This window comes from Rhinopithecus bieti, unplaced genomic scaffold (genome assembly GCF_001698545.2).
Source record: "Rhinopithecus bieti isolate Rb0 unplaced genomic scaffold, ASM169854v2 scaffold_9876, whole genome shotgun sequence".
Classification (NCBI taxonomy): Eukaryota; Metazoa; Chordata; class Mammalia; order Primates; family Cercopithecidae; genus Rhinopithecus; species Rhinopithecus bieti.
In genome coordinates, this window is record NW_016806295.1 from 97,718 (window position 1) to 113,161 (window position 15,444).

A 15,444-nucleotide genomic window follows, 5' to 3' on the forward strand; every position below is an offset into this window, starting at 1 on the left:
CCTGCTTGAACTTCTAAAACCAAAATTATATGGACTATTACTTTCTAGTAAGAACATAAAACAGCAAGAGGGCTATTAAAAATTTTTAAATCAATACTATTCTTCACTCTTCCTAGAAACTAGAATTTAACTTTTTAGGAAAAGAACTCTAATTAATTTTAAGAAAAAATGGTAGGCTGGGTGCAGTGGCCTGTACTCCAGCACTTTGGGAGGGAAAGGCAGGCAGATTGCTTGGGCTCAGGGGTTCGAGACCACTTTGGGCAACATAACAAAACCCCATCTCTACAAAAAATACAAGTTAGTTGGGAGTGGTGGCATGCACCTGTAGTACCAGCTACTCAGGAGGCTGAGGTGGCAGGATAGCTTGAGCCCAGGAAGCAGACAAAGGTTGCAGTGACCCGAGATCGTGCCACTGCACTACAGACTGAGAGACAGAGTGAGATCCAGGCTCAAAACAAACAAATCAAAAACCCAACAACAAAAAAACCTATGAAATCAGTAAAATGTGTGGCATTTGTAAGATCACTTAGCAAATAACTTTTTCTTTATGTCATTTTTATAAGCAGGTTCAAAGATCTGCAAGAGCGGGCATAACTTCCTTAATGAAAAGGACATATAACAAAAACAGAGGATAAAGCAAGGTGACTTACAATCCTCCAACTAATGATACTTCTCAAGCAAGTTCCAACATTCTTCTTAAACTATATTTTAAATCTTACATTGTATTACCTAATACTTTTATTATAATTTTTCCATACCTATGTTTTATATAATATGTACCACTAAGAGTTGAAAGCCTGATACAATGAAACTGTGTACAAATAAAACACACCTGTAATGGCATTGGGTCGTCTGTAATAAAGGAAATTTTGAAGTTACTGCATATCAGCTTTCCCCACAAATCGTACTGGCTTGTGTCTGTTGCAATGCATTTTCTCACAAAATTGACTTCATTTACGACAATTTCTCCTTTAAAAAAAGAAAAAATATTTGTAAGCTACTTTGTCATAAAATACCAATGGTCTTTGTGGGACCTAGAAGGAGTGTTTCATGAGGACAGCGATGAGGAGAGTAAAAACATTCACCGATTGCCCATCAGGTGCCAGGCACTGTATGCACTTTACTTCCCAACAAAGCTAACAGTAACGACAAGGCATTGTTCTCCAAGGCGTAGAAACTGAGGCAAAAACAGCTCAGGGGTTTGAGCTGGTTAAACTAGAAAGGCTGACCTAACTGTGTTTTTTTCTATGCTATACTACTTCTCATTATTTATCTGCTGGAAGACTTTCTGGAGAAGAAATAAACTACACCAGCTCCTTCAGAGTATTACTTGATGGAATATTTGTGTTTTATTAACACACGACTTGATCTCTCAAACCAATGTCTTTGATCCCTTTTGTACGGAATGAGAAACAGAGCTCAGTTTCATTGAATGTAAAATGTATTCCATAAAGCCAAATCAAGTTTCCTTCTGCACTCAGATTATAACTTAGTAGGCAACAAAACCTTATAGTTCTGAGTTAAAAGGAAAGATTAAAAGAAATAAATATAAGAACCCAATATAAAAGTTATAATGTGCTTTTCAAAGAACATTATATTTCTACAATTTATTTAAAGCTTGGTCATCATTAAACCTTAATTTCAAGATCTAAAAGTCAACTAGACCCAGAACATTTTAAGCCATCTGTCTCCTGGGTCAATGGTAGAAAAGTGAGTGTACTGATCTACTTTGCCTATTTCTTTCATTATAAAAACTTTTAGCACTGATAGAATGTTTGCTGACAAACTCCAAACTCCTACCAGTTCATAAAGAATGAAACTATAGTCTCATAACAATCCTCTCTTTAACAAATAGGTTATAACAAATTTGAGTTGCAATAATAACCTTTATTCGAAGTTCTTAAAAATGTACAAGGCTAGTTTTGAAACTGCTCCTTAACATTTACTTAAAATCTGCTCATGTCAAATTCACAGTGCAAACAGCTTGCGTTAACTTCCATTGTGAAGACAAGCCTCCGTCGCATGGCTGGGAGCCCTGCATCCCCAGCCAGCTACCAGTTTTCCTCGCCCTCACTGCTCTGCCCACAGTGGCGGCCTAAATCCCTCATGGGACCATGCTACTTCCCATTTCATGGAATATTCTTTCCTTCTACCTTAGTCCAACCACGGGGGAATGGCTTAAAAAAATTCTTCCTATCTAGATTAAATTCACATATCAAAGCATTGTATTTCTAGCACTCATCATAGCTACAATTATATTTATTTATTTTTTAATTAATGCCTACATTACCCTCAGGATTATATGCTCCATGAGGGTAGAAGATGGACTGATTTTATTCACTGCTGAAATGTTAGTGCCTAGAACAGTGTCTGACACAGGGTAGGTGCCTGTTAAGAGTGCTGAATGCAAGAATGAATAAAATCACTTCATGACACATGGTTCTGTCTAACATGAGTTGGGCAGAAGTTGTTCTAGATAAGAAGAGAAACTAGCAGTAATTCAATATGGCTAAGCAGCCAAGCTGGCTGGAAGATAAGGGCTGTTTGGGTAAATGATATGTAAGTTAGAGAAAAGCCACAGAACTGCCACTGCTTGCCTAAATATGCATTAAAGAGTTATAAATAGGACATCTGTCCTGTCTGATTCTTTCAACAACCTGTAAAGGAAGGCAGGCAGATGGTTTCCTTAATTCACAGATAAAGGATTTGGACCCAAACAGGTTAAATCACTTTCCTAAGATCTTAAAACTAAGTAGTAAACTTGGCACTTATAACCAAGTGTTCTGACTTCAAATCTAAGTCTTTCCCTATAATTACATACAATTAAATGTACTATAGTGAGATATAGCAAGTACCAAAACTGTATTAAAGTTCAAATATTGGCCTTAACTGAATTCTAATGAGAAAAAAAATTTAAGATGACCAAATGTATTTACATTTATATATTTATATTTATAAATATAATATATATATATACGCACATTGAGTAATTCAAATACATAAAATTTAAATCTTCTCTAGCTCCTTGAACATAAACCTTACCAATTCCTGTATCAGATTCTGGGCCACTGAATACTCAACCCTCTCTCCTCTCCAGTAAATCTCAAATACTAATTATAAGTGGGCCCTCAATTTAAACAACTAAACTAACCATGCCAGTTTAGACAGAGGACACAGTCCTGTAACACTGACTTCTTTACACGGAACCACCTTAGCAAACTCATATGGTGCCACCTTAGCAAACTCATCTAAAAACAGACTCTTCAAACATTGCTACAAAAATTCATCCAGTTCTAAGACTTATGATCCATACAAACTTGTTATGCATGCTATACTCAAATAAAAATTCACTTAAAGGCTGGGCGTGGCGGCTCACATCTGTAATCCCAGCACTTTGGCTGAGGTGGGTGGATCACCTGAAGTCAGGAGTTTGAGACCAGCCAGGCCAACATGGTGATACCTATCTCTATTAAAAATACAAAAAAAATTTAGCCAGGCGTGGTGGTGCGCACCTGTAGTCCCAGCTACTTGGGAGGCTGAGGCAGGAGGACTGCTTGAACCCAGGAGGTGGAGGTTGCAGTGAGCTGAGATCCTGCCACTGCACTCCAGACTGGGTAACAGAGCCAGATTCCATCTCAAAAAAAAAAGAAAATTCACTTAAAACAAACAAACAAACTACCATACGATTTCAGGTTCCTGAGAAGGGAAGCAGAAGTAATAACGGGAAGGAAGACACAGAGCTTGTGTAGCAGGGCCTTGTGGCCACACTAGTACCATAAACAAACTGTATTTAGGAGTATAATGCCCTTGGAAAGCCCTTCTTCTCTAGAAGCCAGATTCTTCTACTGATGCACAAATGTTAACGTATCAAAGCCCACAAAGGCAGTGAGAATGAGACAAAGAAAAGGAGGAAAATATACTTAATGGGTCCAAGGGATGGTAAACCACGCCCTGCAGGTCAAATACAAAACCTTGTTTTTGTAAATAAAATTTTAGTAAGACAAAGCCATACTCATTCGTTCATGTGCCATCTATAGCTGCTTTCACAGGACAAAGACTTGAGTACTTGAAACAAATACCTTATGGTCCGCAAAGCCTAGAACATTTACTGCACTTCAAAGAATAGGTTTGCTGACCCCTGTGTTAGAGATGGTTACTAAAGTGACAACTCTTAAAATTATCCGAAACAAGGCTTAGAAGACACAACTGGGCATGTCCCATCTGAAAGGTGAGAAGTGAAGCACCTGAGAAGCAGGTGTTTTTGATCTGCAATGTTGTAGCCATTTCAAAGAGCTCTGGAGGACCCCTCACAGGAGGGATGAGGACAACCTTCCTGCTAGAATACGTCCATGCGAGTCAAGTCAAAAGATCCCTTTCTCATCAATGAGCCACAGCACTCAGCAGAAAGTAAACACAGAAGCCAGGTTTAACTGCTGTACGGCCCACACTCCGTCAACGAAAAGCAAAAGCGAGAATCTGGAAATGAACCCCGAGGGGCTAGAGTCTGAGACAGCAGAATGAACTCAGGCTTGCCTTAATAAATATACAAATAGAGATGCAGTTAACAGATGTGTGTACACCTGGGTCGGTACATGTGTGTATGTTTTCTAGCTCTGCCCTCTGAAAGTGCTACAAGCAGTGACACTCCAGCAACAACACACACACTCAGTACCCAGATCTCGCTTTTAAAATACTATTTTCCAATAAAAAGAACTAGGACTTTTAGAGAAATGGCTGATTCCAAGGCTGGGGCAGGGGAAACAAGATGAGTCTGTAGACTCTGGTAATGCCAGGATATCAGAAAATAAGGAAGTGGGGCTGAAAAAAAAGAGGGGGGATGGCATTTCCAAAGGATACAAGAGCCAGCATGAAAGAACTCCCAATGGCCAAAGCCGGAACAATCTGAGCAACAAAAGAAGTAACACAAATGCCGGATAGAAAGTAAATTAAAAAGTATCTGTGAATCCATACTGTCGTAAACGGATGACTGAATAATAAATACATGAGGGAGAAGAGACAAATCTTCCTTACAGAAGAATTCCAATTACTAAATGCAGGAAGAGTAAGGGAAACAAAATCATGATTAGAACATTAAAGATCAAGAAACTATCATGGATTGACTCAATGATTGCTGCGTGCAATATGCACTGATGAATGCTAAATTCAGAGAGCCAAATTTTAAGGAGACCAGGTTATTTGTATAAGAACAAGGTTATCTTCCCAAAAGTATTTACTAGTTACTGTGGTAGTTTTAAGGTATGCCCACAAATTCGTGATTCTCCTCCCTCCAGGAAGTGGAGCTTAATTCCCAATCCCCTGAGTGTGGGCTGGACTTAGTGATTTGTTTCTAACAAACATTATGGAAAAGGAAAAAGTCACTTTCTAGAGGAGAAACCTGACAGATACCACTTTAACCTGAAGTGATCAAGGTTAACATCACCAATAACCAATCATGTTGATGTCCTGTGCCTGCTCACATGACACAAGGGCAAAGGATACCACCTCTGTGGGTCTTTCCCGAAATCCACAACCTCTGCTTAATCAAAAAAAAAAAAAAAAAAAAAAATCAGACAAATCCAAACCAGGAGGCGTACTATAAGACACTACCTGAACAATAAAAGTGTCAAGGTTTTGTTGGGGAATCTAAGGAAAGGGTATCCACAGATTCTTCTGTTATTTGCAACTTTTCTCTAAGTCTGAAATTACGTCTACATTTTTAAAAGTCAATTTGATGACGTTTCTAAGGGGTGACTTGTTAGAACAGAAATCTAGTAATTATAAAATTCTTCCTTTTGATTAGTATATTTCTATGTTTAAAGAGCTTTAATATGTATTATTTGAGGCAAAATAAAAATCTCATTCTCATGCCTGTAATCCTAGCACTTTGGGAGGCTGAGGCAGGCAGATCACTTGAGGTCAGGAGTTCGAAACCACCCTGGCCAACATGGTGAAAGCCCGTCTCTACTAAAAATACAAAAAGTTAGCTGGGCCTGGTGGTGTGCACCTGTAATCCCAGCTACTCAAGAGGCTGAGGCAGGAGTATTGCTCAAACTCAGGAGTTGGAGTTGCACTGAGGGGAGATCACACCACTGCACTCCAGCCTGGGTGACAGAGCGAGACTCCATCTAAAAAAAAAAAAATCTAATTCAATAGAAAAAAAACACGTCAAGGTCTTGAAAGACGAGATGAAAAAGCTGTCACAGACTGAGACACTGAGAATAAGGAGACACGACAACTAAATGCTATGTAGTATCCTGGATGTGAACCTGAAATAGGTAAAGAATATTTGTGGAAAAACTAGGGAAATGTGAATAAAACTAGGCAAACGTGAATAAAACCTGCAGTTTAGCTAATAGCATCGTTAGCTTCTTAGTTGAGCTAAATTGACCAAGGTTACATAAGCTATTAACATTAGCGGAAGCTGGCTGAAGAGTTCACATTAACTCTATGCTCTTTTGTACAACTCTTACAAATTCAAATTCATTCCAAAATAAAACTACTAAAGAAAAATATAAACAAGGGACACAACATTAACAACAGCCAAAAAAAAAAGTGAAAGAAGGACTCTCCGGGCCAGGGTCTTTGGGTCTTTTAAGCGTCACACAGCCTTTTCTTACAGAACGGAATGGAAATGAGTCCTTGGAAAGAAGCAAAGAACAGAAGTACAGAGGGATACAGGCGAAGAAGAAAGAAAAGAAGGGCACTTCTGAGGATATGCTACAACTGGGTCTTCCTATTACGATAAGTGTCAAGTTAGAGACATGAGTTTTATTTGATAATGCTAAATTTTGTTCACGCAGAACCGGTCTTTAAAATATTTGGGTCATGCAGCACAGCTGTCTGCTCACATGTTATTTGCTCATAATTAAAAAAAAAAAAAAAAAAAAAGGAATGCTGAAGAGGAGCTGTCACAAGCTCCTGCCATGCCCTGAAACACTGTGGACCAGAAAACTAGCTTATAACTAGCTTATACCCAGGGGAGAAAAAGAAGACACAAAGTGGCCTCTTCCTAGACAGGATACATAAAGGTGCTGAGACTGCTCTTGTTCACATGTTAAATTAGTGACCTAGAAGAGAAAACTCTTAATAAAAGCCTCAAAGCTCTAGAGGACCTGAAGTTTTCAGGGAGACTATACGCCTGTGCTTTTTATGCAGTAAAACGGTGGTGTGCCAGAGACGGCTGGCTGGCCTGATTGTGAGAACCCACCAGACTCATCTCTCCCAGCTCCGTGCTATGCCATCAGCCACGGTGGGACCATTTACACCACCAAGCACTTCCCAGGATGCCACAAGGAAGCCTCAAGGAGATAGAAAAAGCAGGAAATTAGCTTCAGTGTGCGGTAAACAAAAACTTCTAAATTAGAAGATGATGAGCCAAGGGTTTCTACCACCACCTGGGAAGAAATTAAGAAATCCAAGTTTATTTTCTCAAGACCCCTTCATCTGTAAATATAAATGAGAAGGCAAATGTAATTACAGTTAATAAACCTCCAAATGATATGGCTAGGAAAGTTTTTAACTCCCTGAGGACCTCAAAACCATGTTGTATTATCTTTCCTAACACCTTATATATTTAGAAATTCAGCACGTTTGATGGACAGAAACAATGTTTCCCATACATTTTAGCTTGGAACACAGTTTAAGGCAAAGTCTCACAGCACACGTGGCTAATTAACCAGTGGGATGTGCAGAGGCCAAAAGCACAACTTAACTTGGGCTTTTAACAGTAGGGTGACTGCCCCAGTTTGCCTGGGACAGAGTGGTTTCCCTGTGATGTGGTACTTTTAGCACTAAAACCAGGACAGTCTCAAGCAAACTGGGACAAGCTGGTCACCCGAGCTTTAGGTAAACTCAGGAATTAAAGTGGCTCAAAAGTTATTACAGGAAATTGAAACTGTGGAAGATAAACACAAAATCTTTAATGCTGGTACTAACACACAATATAAAAAAGCAAGTACCATATCCAGTGAGTAGCACTCAGGATGGGGCAGGAGGAAGGGTATACTGCAGATCTCAGGAAAAATTGTAGAATGAAATCTTGAAGGAAGAAGAGCATTGAGATAGTAGAGAATGTGTGATAATAATAGTAACAAGGTCCTAAATAAGGAATAAGGCACCTGGACGAGACCAAGGAACCAGCCTGAGTGAAGCTGAGAAATGAAGTCAGTGAGGTATAGTGTTAACAAATTACAAGGTTAAAGAATTTGGATTTTATCCTGCTTAAGTAGGATTTTATTTATGGAGGTTCATGAATGGTACTGATAATGATAGTGAGGAGTTTGGAAGGGTAACAAAATGCTGGCCTAAGGTACTGCAGCAGAAGCCTAAGGAATGGACAGCTCCAAACATTCCTAAGGCTCTATGGGTAAAGTACTAAGCTAACGCTAAGATAGTTCAGTTACACTGTTTACTGTTCTGAGGGCGTGTTACAAGTCCTTTGGTCCTTCAAAAACAATGTATTCATAAATTAAAATACTACAAAAACCAGTCTACAATCATCTATGAAGCCTACATACAAAAAGGAATTACATAAAACACCTAAAAGATAAAGTCTTTGCCTTTAACAAATTCACAATCCAACTGAGGAAATAAGACGTATGGTGACGCAGAAAACAAGAACAGTATGGGCCAGTGAGCATGTAAAAAATAAACAAGACATCTATACAACAATGGCTATTTTCATTTCCCAGATGGCCCATGGTTGTATGCTTTTCTGATCTGATTACAAAAAACTCTGACAATCAGTGCATTCACTATCTAATAATCTCAAGAAAGAAAGTGCTGTGAGCACCGTAGATGGGAACAGGGAAAGAGCTGAGCTGACACACAGCCTCAGCGCTCAGCTCAGCTTGAGTTCTCAACGGGCACTCAAGATTCAGAGCACAAGCATTTGTTTCCGGAGATCTTTTTGACACCCCTGCCCTACCCCAAATCTGGCTTAGGTGACCTTCCTCTGAGCTTTCACTACCTTTTCTTTCCTTTACTGAAGCATCTCCCCAGTGAACTGAAACTAAGAACAGGATCCCATCTCTTCAGCATTTTACCCTTCTGCCAAACTGCATCAAGCACACACTCAATACCTGCAGAACAAATTCATTATTGTTAAGTCTTGGCATTTCAACTCTTCTCCTTTAAAAAAGAGCATGCCCTGGGATGAGAAGACAGCAAAGGCCATCAAGCCCCACTCACTGCAAATCTTAAGTCCTCAATACAAAGCTGCTGGCATTTCACCAGCCTCTGCTACAGCACAGCCAGCAACAGGAAGTCCACTGCCTCCCCAAGACATTCCATTTTCTGGCAGCTGAAATTATTTGAAAGTTCTTCCTCACGCTGGGTCAAAATCTGTCACCGTTGTGAAAAGGGCAAAGACAAGGACAGAGCTCTTTTTACCTCACTAGAGAACTCCCTCTAGGCTGACATCCAATCTACTCCCCAACAGTTCCAAAGCACAAATCTGTACCCTAGTGTCACCAGTGCAGCCAGGCGGGCTGTGCTGCTGAGCAGTTAGTGTCACAGCCTGGGAGCCAGACACAGAACTCTGGCTCTGCCTTGCTAGCTGTGTGACACTGGGCAAGTTACTTAACCTCTGCAAACTACAGTTTTCACATCTGTCAAATGGAGATAAACTGGTATCCTAGCTTACAAGGCTGTTATGAGGATTAACCTGCAAGCTATATTAGTTAAGGATCTTAGTTCAAAGTATGTTCAGAACCATGCCTGGTAATAGCTTAGCAAAAAGAAGAATATAAGGCTTTTGTGTCAGCTGGACTGCAAGGACAATGAAACCCAGGGACTTCAACACATTAGTACACTCCCTTGGAGTTCTTCACTCTTTTCAACTGATTCTTCTGGAACTGTGGCCACTTGCAGCAATACCAAAGAGGACCTCTTCCCTTAGTACCAACCTGACAATATCCAGAGGCAGACCTCTGCTCATGCTTGCAGTCCAGGGTGGGTTATTATCCTTGCTGGCCACACTGGAACCCAAGGTTGGGTGGAGTTAGTTAGGGCAGGATAATTTGTCAAGAGGAGGAAGATGCATTTTTCAGAGGACGGTGGAAGGCGGCTGGGTGTGGTGGCTCACGGCTGTAATCCCAACACTTTGGGAGGCCGAGGCGAGCCAACTGCTTGAGCCCAGGAGTTTGAGACGAGCCTAGGCAATACAGTTGGACCCCATCTCCACAAAAAATACAAAAATTAGCCAGGTGCGGTGGCGCACGTCTGTAGTCCTAGCTACTTGGGAGGCTGAGGTGTGAGGATCACTTGAGCCCAGGAGGTTGAAGCTGCAGTAAGCCGTGATCACACCACTACAGTCCAAATTGGGTGACAGAGCAAAACCCCGTTTCAAAACACACACAAAAAAATGGCGGAAGTACTCCCAGGCAGACAAAATAATTAACGTTCTCTGTGTGAGTGCTCACAAAACTATATCTATAGTATTATAATAATCTCATCTAGTTCCGGTTTAGATTCCAAAAATCAAGTATAGTGTAAAACTAATTTAAAGGACCAATATAGAGTTTTTAACCTTTTAATTTTGTTAACTTAAAAACTTTTTTAAAGCTACAGCTATTATCACCAACATTTAACAAAAAAAGTATCTATTCCAAGTAGGTTAGAAGAACATAATCTCAGAATAAAAGACAATCTTTAAATCAAATAAATTTAGCTTTGTTAAAGAAAGCTGCACTTTTCTTAATTTTCTCATTTTGACTAAGGGCTGGTAAAAACTTCATTCAAATCTGATACCAGGCCCTGGCTGGAATCTGGGAACCAGTGATCCAGGTCACAGTCTTCTACCTTGTCAACAGGCAGCTTAGAGCTCATCCCAGGCCTTTCTGCGATACAGGCACACGACACTTCCAGCACTCTCCCTATCCAGGACAGATCTGGCACCCAGGAGATACTCACATCCTCACCGAACCGATCCACCAGGCCAGCAGCTAAACAGGGCACAGTCTGGCATTACATGCTCTTAACAAATACATGCTGGAACACAAACATATATATACACACACACACTTTAAAAGTCAAACTCAATTTTCAAGTATTGGAGTGATTTTACACATATACAATATAATCACTGAAAGAATGAAATTCACGTTAACGAAAGGAAGATAAAGAGAAAGCCTACACAAAAGCTGACTGCTTCGACAGAGGACTCTATTTCAATTCCAGGCTCAGACATAAATCTCTTGAAATGCCTGGCATAAAATAACACAGTCTTCCCTTTACTCCTAAATCTGAAAGTTAGTCTGTGTGTGTGCATGGCTAAGGTAACAGTTTAAGCCAGGTGGTCTGAGGGGTCCTTCGTTCAGTCACTCAGTAAACATCTCAGCGTCTATCACATTTCTGCACTTTGTGAGGCATCAGGACCACAAAGTTGAAGAAGGCACAATATCCATCTCCAAGAGTTTCATGAATCAGGAAAGCTGAAAATTACTAACATAAACCACAATCTAAATTAAATTACTAGTCATTTGCTTCTGTTTTCTTTACTTAATAAAACATGAGGATCATTTTGAATTTAGCCTTAAGTTCCAACAGCGCACATGGTGACCGCACGCAAATAAACAACTGACTTTGTGTTCTACTTTTCATCTGCTTATTGAATTAAAAGTTCAAACTTTGGGCAACTGAAGTAGGATACCCTTGGACCCAAGGCATTATGCCAAAGCAAAGCATGCAATACCGTCTCTCTAGACAATTACTTCTTTTTTTAATTAAAAAAAAATTTTTTTTCAAGTTCTGGGATACACGTGCAGAATGTGCAGATTTGTTACATAGGTATACACGTGCATGCTGGTTTGCTGCACCTATCAGCCCGGTCGTCTAGGTTTTAAGCTGGGCATGCATTAGGTATTTGTCCTAATGCTTTCCCTCCCCTCACCTCCCATCCCCACCCCCCACCACCCCACAGGCCCCGGTGTGTGATGTTCCCCTCCCTGTGTCCATGTTGAACAATAACTTCTGTGTCCCTGTATATAGCCAAAGGTGATGTGGCCAGGTTTTCTACTGATTTCTGATAGTAACAAAGGTAAGAACTATATTATTCACTCCCTCTTAGTAAAAGCCCTAGCCTAGTCTAGGTCTTCAGATCACCAATACTTCAGTTACTTTCCACTTGCCTTCCATTTCATGGGTAGAGCAGTAGGCTGCAGGCCAACAAAGAACAAATGGTGGCAGTGAGAGATGTGACAGGCAAGGTGAAGCAGGAAACAGAGACCACAACATGGTAGCCAGACAGAACACAGCCAGGATGGGTGCAAGAAGGCCAGAATGAGAGGGGAAGAACAGAAGGGGAGAGGAAGGAGGCAAAAGACATCCTAATTCAGGACTGGCTAAATGTTGGGTAAGAATAAGTCAGGTACAAACAGAATGCTGAGTGATAGAGCCGTCACGTATGCTTGTACAGATTTCAGCTATGATTTCGCCACCAATGCAATAAAAATTAACACAAGTCAGAGAACTTCTTAATGGGCAACTAAAAGGTTCAGACTTAGTGTTACACCTCTTTTAGAATTTTTCTAAAAACAATTCGGATTTAGCTGCCATTTCTGGGACAAGAAAAGCATAGTCAGAAACTGGGTTTACAATTTCCCCAGAAAACTCTTGACTTTTAGTAATTTTATAAAATTGATAAGCCTCAGTGAGAAAGTTCTTCAAGTTTATGCATACTTAGTAACACCTTTTATTAGCATATATCTTAAATTTAAAAACTAATTTTTAAAAACTGACCAGGTGCAGTGGCTCACGCCTGTAATCCCAGCACTTTGGGAGGCCAAGGCAGGTAGATCACCTGAGCGCGGGAGTTCAAGACCAGCCTGGCCAACATGGAGAAACCCCATCTCCACTAAAAATACAAAAAATTAGCCAGGCGTGGTGGTGGGTTCCTGTAATCCCAGTTACTTGGGAGGCAGAGGCAGGAGAATCACTTGAACCTGGGAGGCAGAGGTTGCAGTGAGCCGAGATCACGCCAGTGCACTCCAGCCCGGGTAAGAGTGAGACTCAGTCTTAAAAAAAAAAAAAAAAATTAAAAAATTTTTAAAAAAGTAAAAAACAAGCACTGGCATTTACAGTTACTGAGTGTGAAATCATAGTAGGCAGAGTGGAGGAATCAAAGCCTAAGAATCAGACCTGTTCAGAGTAAAGGAAGTCAAAGTTCAATAGCTCACAGGCACTCATTCAAAATGAGTACTGTTTTTCATCCCTGCATTTTAAACACTAGCTCAGAGCGACTAAGACTAAAACCGAGCAAGGGTTACTTAGTAATTCTACTGTTCACCCTGAGGAAGAGTACAAATGATTAATTAGTACACACTGTTCAGTGAAAAGCACTAACAAAATCAAGGAAAATATTTATGACTCCCATAGTAAAGTTTAAGAAACACTTTTTAAGAGTTAGCATCTATCATATGGAACCAAAGTTTGGTGTTTTAATATTTTGTCCCTATACAATATTAAAATTTTAAGTTTCCACATTTGTTCAATTTTTACCTACAAGATTCTCATTATTTTACTAGATTTGGCTTTAAGTAATGAGTTAGATTTTACAATGTTCATAGTAGCCACACAAACTAGTATTTGATTTCAGGTTTAAAATAGGCTTTCCTAAGTATCTGGCTACTTCCCCTAATAATCGCATTAAACAACCGACTTTTCCTAATTATTATACAACTGTTACACAATTCCAAATGCCATACCAATATTTTCTATGCTCTAAAACAAACTCCTTTCTGCCACCAATCCCTACTTCTATCTCTAACGTCACCCATAGTAAATTTTGTTCCACAGCAGTGATTCTCTATTATGAGATTTTGTCCCCAGAGGCCGGGGACAAAAAAAAAAAAAAATTGGCAATGACTGGAGGCATTTTGGTGTGGTAACTAGGTCGCAACTAGGTGGTGGGGAATAAGGGTACTACTACTGGCATCTAGTGGGTGGAGACCATCTTTGCTGCTATACACAGGGCAGCCTGCCCCTCCAACTATGAATTATCTGGCCCCAAATGTCAATTAAGTGTCTCTGCTGGGAAAAGCCTACTTCTAAACTGAAACAAGCAAATTTGCAAATACAGCTGACAACTTCAAAAAACAATTGCCAAGCAAGTAATTCAAAGTTCACTTAGCTCTGTTATTGGTATAGAGACAGACATAATAAAGGCCTCTTTTTATACTATCAAGATGCATTAAAATGATTTGACTATCATTAATGCCATAAATGGCCGACAAACACGTAAGCAAAGAGTACTTTTACTACCCAAGCAATTAAACATATACGTATTTTCAAAAAGAAATTCAGGAGACAAAAAAGGAAATGAGGTAATGACATTCTTGACAGTTCCATTTTCTCCTCTCAATCACCAGATTTTTAACTGGAGAAAGTTTAATGAGAGAAGGGAAGTTAACCACATGATACTAGTGGGCAGAATAATCTTAGACCAAAATACATTGCTAAAGTATCTGCCAAAATTCTAACAAACGTTTACCTGGCAAAAGGACTGGCTCCAGTTTTTTAATCTTCGGTTCCGAATTGAGCTTATCGTCAGTCTGAAATATATGAGCAAAATAAATCAAAATCTCAATCCCCCCACCCTCCGTAAAATGCTACAGCAAATGTTGTTTTCTAAGTGATAACACAGGCGAAAGACACATAGCCCCCATTTAAATTCTTTCACATATTAACTGAACACTTTTAAAGATCTGCTCATTATCGACTTGGAAGCCTGATAATAAAAATTGCTTAAACTGCCAGTGTCGCTTCCAGGTGTTCATATTTATGACAGACGGGTAACCACTTCGACCAGTGACCCCAAGCGCTGCAATCATGCTTGCGGTCATAGGAGGGACGGTCGACGGGTTGGAAACTAAAGAAAACCCCAGCTCCCAAGGCTCCCCTGGGTCTCAACACTCGGTAAAACTACGGAGGACGGACTTCGGGCAGAGAATGGCTGCAGAAGAGTTTTACAAGTTTTCGCCGAGCCAGTGGGGGCTCCCGAGAAGGCGCATTTCGCGACGCCGGCAATCGGGCAGCCGCGCGGCTGAGGGCAGGGAGACGCGCGCAGCCTCTCAGGGTCCTCCAGTTCCCGGGGGTCGGCCTGGAGGCTCCACGGAAGCGCCGAGGAGAGAGGCGCTCGCGGGTTGGGGTTGTTTACCTGGGGCGGCGGCAGGAGGTAGGACCTGAAGGTGGGTCTGGGCGGCTTGAGGGAGAACATGGTGCCGCCGCCTTTTCGCCTTGTTCCCGTCGCGGGTCAGCTGCAGCGCCGACGCCTCCAGGCGTAAAGCTCTCAGTGCGGCCGCCCAGGCCCCTTGTGCGGCCAGCCAAGCCGGGCGGACTGACGGGCGGGGACACGGCGCAGCGCCCGCCCGAGCGGGGAGGGGCCGGGCACAGCCAGACCGACGCGGGCGCCGGGGCTCATCCCCGGAAGGGGTCCGGTGCCCCGCC

The 15,444-nt window shown here is 41.1% G+C and overlaps 1 protein-coding gene across 1 annotated transcript in view; it reads right to left on the minus strand.

The window, feature by feature from the left end:
• Positions 1-15,428, minus strand: part of MTMR10 (myotubularin related protein 10) — a 57,527-nt gene extending 42,099 nt beyond the window's left edge. The window contains exons 1-3 of the mRNA XM_017875393.1: positions 15,155-15,428; positions 14,489-14,549; positions 833-969 (exon numbers count right to left, since the gene is read on the minus strand). Of these exons, the coding sequence (XP_017730882.1) occupies positions 833-969; positions 14,489-14,549; positions 15,155-15,214 (258 nt within the window). The 5' untranslated portion in view covers positions 15,215-15,428. The remainder of the gene's footprint in view (positions 1-832; positions 970-14,488; positions 14,550-15,154) is intronic.
• Between the last annotated feature and the right edge of the window lie 16 nt (positions 15,429-15,444).